This window comes from Palaemon carinicauda, chromosome 38 (assembly GCF_036898095.1).
Source record: "Palaemon carinicauda isolate YSFRI2023 chromosome 38, ASM3689809v2, whole genome shotgun sequence".
Lineage (NCBI taxonomy): Eukaryota > Metazoa > Arthropoda > Malacostraca > Decapoda > Palaemonidae > Palaemon > Palaemon carinicauda.
This window is the reverse complement of record NC_090762.1, coordinates 26821001-26828500: the sequence shown is the minus strand read 5'-3', so window position 1 is coordinate 26828500 and position 7500 is coordinate 26821001. Positions and strand designations below refer to the sequence as shown.

At 38.0% G+C, this 7500-nt stretch overlaps 1 protein-coding gene across 1 annotated transcript in view; it reads right to left on the bottom strand.

The window, feature by feature from the left end:
- SerT (Serotonin transporter) overlaps window positions 1–6243 on the bottom strand; it is a 107038-nt gene extending 100795 nt beyond the window's left edge. The window contains exons 1-3 of the mRNA XM_068361997.1: window positions 6108–6243; window positions 3577–3711; window positions 2628–2731 (exon numbers count right to left, since the gene is read on the bottom strand). Coding sequence (XP_068218098.1) covers window positions 2628–2731; window positions 3577–3711; window positions 6108–6167 — 299 coding nt within the window. The 5' untranslated portion in view covers window positions 6168–6243. The remainder of the gene's footprint in view (window positions 1–2627; window positions 2732–3576; window positions 3712–6107) is intronic.
- Between the last annotated feature and the right edge of the window lie 1257 nt (window positions 6244–7500).

Below are 7500 nucleotides of genomic sequence, written 5' to 3'. Positions count from 1 at the left end.
AAAACAGAGAATGCAATCTTGGAAGTACAGGGTGGTTTTAGAAGAGGTAGGGGTTGTATGAATCAGATTTTTACAGTTAGGCAGATATGCGAGAAATATTTAGCAAAAGGTAAGGAGGTGTATGTTGCGTTTATGGATCTGGAGAAAGTTGATAGGGAAGCAATGTGGGATGTGATGAGGTTATATGGAGTTGGTGGAAGGTTGTTGCAAGCAGTGAAAAGTTTATACAAAGGTAGTAAAGCATGTGTTAGAATAGGAAATGAAGTGAGTGATTGGTTTCCGGTGAGAGTGGGGCTGAGACAGGGATGTGTGATGTCGCCGTGGTTGTTTAACTTGTATGTTGATGGAGTGGTGAGAGAGGTGAATGCTCGAGTGCTTGGACGAGGATTAAAACTGGTAGGCGAGAATGACCATGAATGGGAGGTAAATCAGTTGCTGTTTGCGGATGATACTGTACTGGTAGCAGACACAGAAGAGAAGCTTGACCGACTAGTGACAGAATTTGGAAGGGTGTGTGAGAGAAGGAAGTTGAGAGTTAATGTGGGTAAGAGTAAGGTTATGAGATGTACGAGAAGGGAAGGTGGTGCAAGGTTGAATGTCATGTTGAATGGAGAGTTACTTGAGGAGGTGGATCAGTTTAAGTACTTGGGGTCTATTGTTGCAGCAAATGGTGGAGTGGAAGCAGATGTACGTCAGAGAGTGAATGAAGGTTGCAAAGTTTTGGGGGCAGTTAAGGGAGTAGTAAAAATAGAGGGTTGGGCATGAATGTAAAGAGAGTTCTATATGAGAAAGTGATTGTACCAACTGTGATGTATGGATCGGAGTCGTGGGGAATGAAAGTGATGGAGAGACAGAAATTGAATGTGTTTGAGATGAAGTGTCTGAGAAGTATGGCTGGTGTATCTCGAGTAGATAGGGTTAGGAACGAAGTGGTGAGAGAGAGAACGGGTGTAAGAAATGAGTTAGCGGCTAGAGTGGATATGAATGTGTTGAGGTGGTTTGGCCATGTTGAGAGAATGGAAAATGGTTGTCTGCTAAAGAAGGTGATGAATGCAAGAGTTGAGGGGAGAAGTACAAGAGGAAGGCCGAGGTTTGGGTGGATGGATGGTGTGAAGAAAGCTCTGGGTGATAGGAGGATAGATGTGAGAGAGGCAAGAGAGCGTGCTAGAAATAGGAATGAATGGCGAGCGATTGTGACGCAGTTCCAGTAGGCCCTGCTGCTTCCTCCGGGGCCTTAGATGACCGCGGAGGTAGCAGCAGTAGGGGAGTCAGCATTATGAAACTTCATCTGTGGTGGAAATGTGGGAGGTTGGGCTGTGGCACCCTAGCAGTACCAGCTGAACTCGGTTGAGTCCCTGATTAGGCTGAAGGAACATAGAGAGTAGAGGTCCCCTTTTTGTTTTGTTTCATTGTTGGTGTCGGCTACCCCCCAAAATTGGGGGAAGTGCTTTGGTATATAGATAGATAGATAGTTACCAAGTTGTGGAATGATCTTCCTAATCGGTTAGTTGAATCAGTAGAACTTCAAAAGTTCAAAGTTGGAGCAAATGTATTTATGTTGACCAGGCTGACATAAGTCTTTTTATAGTTTATATATGACATATCTGTTTTGACGCTGTTATTGTTTTTAGAATGATATATTGTTAATTTATTCTCATCATTTATTTATTTCCTTATTTCCTTTCCTCACTGGGCTGTTTTTCCCTGTTGGAGCCCTTGGGCTTGTAGCATCTTGCTTTTCCAACTAAGGTTGTAGCTTGGCTAATAATAATAATAATAATAATAATAATAATAATAATAATAATAATAGTAGTTCAAGAAGGGAAGAAGAATTGGCGCACATATTTTTTTTCGTTTAAAAAGAAAGGAAATTGATATATATTGTTATTCCTAATTAAAGGCTTGAATAAACGTTGTTTTGGATGCTCTCTCTCTCTCTCTCTCTCTCTCTCTCTCTCTCTCTCTCTCTCTCTTTACAGAGAGATGAATAAACATAAAGAATTTAATACATTTTTATGTGACTGGCAGAATGATTTCACGTTGATGTATAGTTAAGTAAATCCTACTTTAAAGCTACTCAGGTCATAGGACGAGGGATATATCTGCTAATGCATACATGCACAAACACCTATACATACATACATATATACTGTAAACACACACACACACACACACACATATATATATATATATATATATGAGTGTGTGTGACAGCGTGTGTGTCTGCGTGTGTGTGGATGAAAATCAACACAATATCGTGCTCAAATAGAAATAAATTTTTATCTAGCCTAGAGCCTCAGGTGGCGTGATAGGTAGCGACCTTGCCTTTCATTTGAAGGTGGCTAGGGTTCGGTCCCAGTATGAGATAGAAATATATATATATATATATATATATATATACATATACAGTATATATATATATATATATATACAGTATATATATATATATATATATATATACATATATATTACACTTCAAGCATTCATACAGAACATGATCAAACGAACAAAATCATACACGCACCTCGTTACCGACATTAACCCCAAATTCCTAAATCCAAAGATAGAGACTTCGTAATAAATCTTGCAGAAACACCTACAAGAGTCGAAATACGTAGCAGACTCACCTGTAGCAGTTGTTGTTGAACTTGTTGTAGGATGAGAGCGCCAAAAGCGTCCCAAATCCTGGTCCCAGACTGAAGAAGATTTGCGTGGCAGCGTCCACCCAAACCTGTTGCAATGAGTCCACTGAGAATCACAGCACTAAAGTCAGATTTGCACTGACTCAAAGGGGTTGCCCTTTTTAGCTCGGAAAAGTTTCCTATTCGCTGATTGGTTGGACAAAATATTCTAACCAATCAGATAGCGGGAAACTTTTCCGAGCTAAAAGGGACACCGATGCGAGTCGGTGCAAATGTGCCTCATAAAAAAAAATGAGTATACAAACGGACATCCCATGCTACTAAAGTCAATTCTTTTTAGTGAGGCAGATTTGCACTGACTCGCAAGGGTGCCCCTTTTAGCTCGGAAAAGTTTCCTGATCGCTGATTGGTTGGACGAGAATATTCTAACCAATCAGATAGCAGGAAATTTTTCCAAGCTAAAAGAGGCACAGATGCGAGTCGGTGCAAATGTGCCTCATTAAAAAAGATTGAGTATACAAGCGGACATCCCGTACAGACGTCTTACTCTGAATGGACATGTCTGACTCACTTTCACACCAAACTAGTCACTCTCCTGTCTAAATATTCTTCAACATATTGAACGTTCGTCATGTAAATAATAATAGTTCTATTTTAAACACAAAACAATATATTGATTCATATGGATATTAAATGGACATGTCTGGTTCACTTTTAAATCAAACTAGACACTCTCTTGTCTTTTTTATACTTTCTTGCGTGAACAGAAGTAAAAAATTAATTTATAACAACATAAATTCTCTATCTATCTATCTATAATATATATATTTATATATATATATATATATATATATATATATATATATACAGTATATACACATACGCATACACACACAATAAACCCCCCAGGCACAGTAAAATCGTCGATCCTTACCCTCGGTTTGTGCAGCATCTGGAACCTGGGAGTCAGATAGTACATGATCCCATTGGTAGCCCCAGGTAAGGTGACCCCTCGGACGAGCAGGATGATCAACACAGCATATGGGAATAGAGCAGTGACCCATACAGCCTGTTGGCGGAGGATTTATAGAAAACGTAAATAACATGTCTCTCTTCATAGTTTATATATGAAAAGATTTATTTTAATGTTACTGTTCCTACACTCAATTTATTTGAATGAGGCGCATTTGCACTGACTCGCAGCGGTGCCCTTTTAGATCAGAAAAGTTTCCTGCTATCTGATTGGTTAGAATGATCTTGTCCAACCAATAAGCGATCAGGAAACCTTTCCGAACTAATAGGGTACCACCTGCGAGTCGGTGCAAATCTGCCTCACTAAAAAGAATTGACTATAGTGTTTTGTTTTAATTGTTCGTTACTTTTCTTGTAGTTTATTTCTTTAATTTCTTTCTTCAATGGGCTATTTTTTTCTGTTGGAGCCTTTGGGCTTATAGCATTTTTTTTAAAACTAGGGTTGTAGCTTAGCTAATACACATAAAAATAATAATAATAATAATAATAATGATAAATTGCATTTCAGATAAAGGCTATTGGAAGAGCATATTAAATAATGAATATCAGAAAGAGAGAGAGAGAGAGAGAGAGAGAGAGAGAGAGAGAGAGAGAGAGAGAGAGAAACATAATCAATATGCAAAACACGCACAGAGAAAAAAAGTACAATCAGATTGACAAATCCAGTATGTGATTGTAAAAAGAGACTCATCAACAAGAAAAACATTTACTTTCCCTACTTCTTTTGTATAATTGTAGAATAAATCTTTGATTCATAGAAGAATAAATAAAACTCAACCACAATCTGTCATAAGCAAAAGAAAATAAACAACGAAAACCCCTAAACATCCATTAAACCGGTCTCTCCAAACTAGACCAAGAGTCATTCTTTAAAAAATATGAAGAGGAAGGAGCAATGCAAATTGGGGGCGACCTATTATTTTGGGTCACACGAACAGAAAACGGGAAATCTCGATGCACAAAAAACGGGAAATCTCGTCGCACAGAAAACGGGAAATCTCAACGCAGTTGAGCAAGACTGCGCCGAAATACGTCTGGTTGGGCTCCCTCAAATCATCTTCTCCAGTTGAATCTGGAAAAATGGGCGCTCAAGTCTTCTTCTTCTTCTTCTTCTCCAGTTGAGTCTGGAAGAGGGGCGCTCAAGTCTTCTTCTTCTTCTCCAGTTAAGTCTGGAAAAAGGGGCGATACTCATCAGGAAATGGACCGGGACAAAACAGAGTGGTGGACCTTGAGATTCCACGGCGTAAAAAGACGCAGTACGAGGACATATATTGTCCTAGTTAAGAGGGATGATGGCTTCAAGGACAAAGGCCCCGGGGGAGGAAAAGAATCTTTATCGCCGAGTCGTTTAAGGGTTACATTTCCATCTGAACTCGAGGATTTGGGAGGGAAATGATTTCCAGCGATGCGACGTGATTTCCTATCCAAAGTCGGGTCAGCGTTCCCAACTCATTATGTACTACACCCTAATACGATTTGTCCCTAGTTGGTAACACTGCTTTAGATAAAAAGGGATAATGAGGAGTAATATTAGATGTCCACCTAAAAGGACGGCAACTTAAAAGGGACGAAGTGGCTTATACTCACAATAAGGCCTCTTGTCACATTCAAATCAAGTATGACCATTTAAACAAATTATTGTTATGTGCAACATACGAGGCAAAGCTTTGCATACATACTATTTCATTATACAGTTTATTCTAGAGTTTGCAATCTCTTAATCCGTACTAGGTTGCTTTTCGTGAGAGATATTTAGGATGCCTGCATTCCGCTTCTACAATTACGGTTGCAGCTAAACGTATAATTGTGATTCAGTTAGTCCGTTAAGCATGTTGCATAAGATTTTTCATAATTGTGACCATCCTTTGCATTATGAGATTCTCGGACAGTACCATCCTGTTCGTAATCCTAGGTATCCAGTTAATTCTAATAGTTAGTCATTCTTCATGAGGCTCAATACTACAAAGTCTTTTAGAAGTTTTATTCCAGCTGTTACCAAGCTGTGGAATGAGCTTCCTAATCAGGAAGTTGAATTGGTGGAACTTCAAACTTGCAGCGAGTGGTTTTAAATTGAATAGGATGACATAAGTGTCTCTTCGTAATTTATATGTGAAAGATCAGTTTCAATTTTATAACTATTTTTGAAGTCTTCTATTTTCATTGGTAACTATTTCTCCTGTAGTTTATCTATTTCCTTTCCTCACTGGGCCATCTTTCCCATGTTAGAGGTGTTGGGCTTACAGCATCCTGCTTTTCCAACTAGGGTTGGGCTTAGCTAATAATAATAATAATAATAATAATAATAATAATAATAATAATAATAAATATTACTAAAACAAGGAAAACAGTCCTACAATTGAAGTGAAGATCACATTACCAAAATATAAATCCTAGCACAGTTACTGAGAAGGAACTGTATGAAGAATCTTTTACCTTGCCTGTGGACTTGACCCCTTTCCACAGGGAGAAGTATACCAGCAGGAAGACTGACATGAGGCAGAGGGCCAGGGATCCTTTCACGGGGCCAAGGTCACCCAAGCCTGTTGACTTGTCCACCTCAAGCACCTCATTTCTGCAAGAGAAAAAAATGCAATAATAATAATAATAATCATCATCATCATCATAATAATAATAATAATAATAATAATAATAATAATAATAATAATAATAATAATAATAACAACAACACTGTTCTGTCTAGTTTCTCTTCCTCTTGTTTTGTTAAAGTTTGTATAGTTTTTACAGGAAATATTTATTTTAATCTTGCTACTATTCTTAAAATATTCTATTTTTCCTCATTTCCTTTCCTCACTGGGCTATTTTCCCTGATGGGGACCCTGGGCTTATAGCATCCTAATTTTCCAACTAGGGTTGTAGCTTAGCATTTAATAATAATAATAATAATAATAATAATAATAATCTCTAATCTCCCTTATAAAATAAACAGCAAGTGTCTGGCTAAATATATATAAATAAATATATGTTTCTTTCTGGTCACGCTGAGCGGCATTGCCAGACATATAACTATTCGGTCTCTCCTGTCCCTAGGGTAGGGGGAGAGGGAGCGGGATTTGTTGAATCTGTGACTATGTGTATATCTAAATATCTACTATATATATGTATGTTGTATGTATGCACACAGATATATATATATATATATATATATATATTATATATATATATGTATATATGTATATATGCATATATATATATATATATATATGTATATATGCATATATATATATATATATATATGTATATATTGGAAATAACAATATATCTAGGTTGATGACATTTGATTGTAACATCTGGCTAGCGTAAAAGCCCACTAAAGTACGGTCCCATCCAATTACACTCTAATCCTCGTTCGGTCGAAGAAGATTATGTCCTGTTAAAACACTCGTCCAACCCCTCCCCCCAAACAAAAAAAATATTTATATTTAATAAATAAAATGGAATACGACCCCTGCTTCAGGTCTAGCGTCCGGGAAAAAAAAAAATAATAATAATGTCATAACTCTGTTCAATGAAATTTATTACTTTGGGTAGTTCGGGTCGTGGTGGCAGCGTCCCTGCCTGGTGATTACCAGACTGGGGTTCGAGTCCCGCTCAAACTCGTTAGTTCCTTTGGTCACTAAAAGTCCCACTTAAACTCATTAGTTCCTTTGGTCATTACAAGTCCCACTCAAATTCGTTAGTTCCTTTGGTCATTGCAATCTCACCATCCTTGTGAGCTAAGGATGAGGGTGGCGGGGGTTAGGGGAGCCTATAGGCTTCTGAGTCATCAGCGGCCATTGCCTGGCCCTCCTTAGTCCTATCGGCGTCA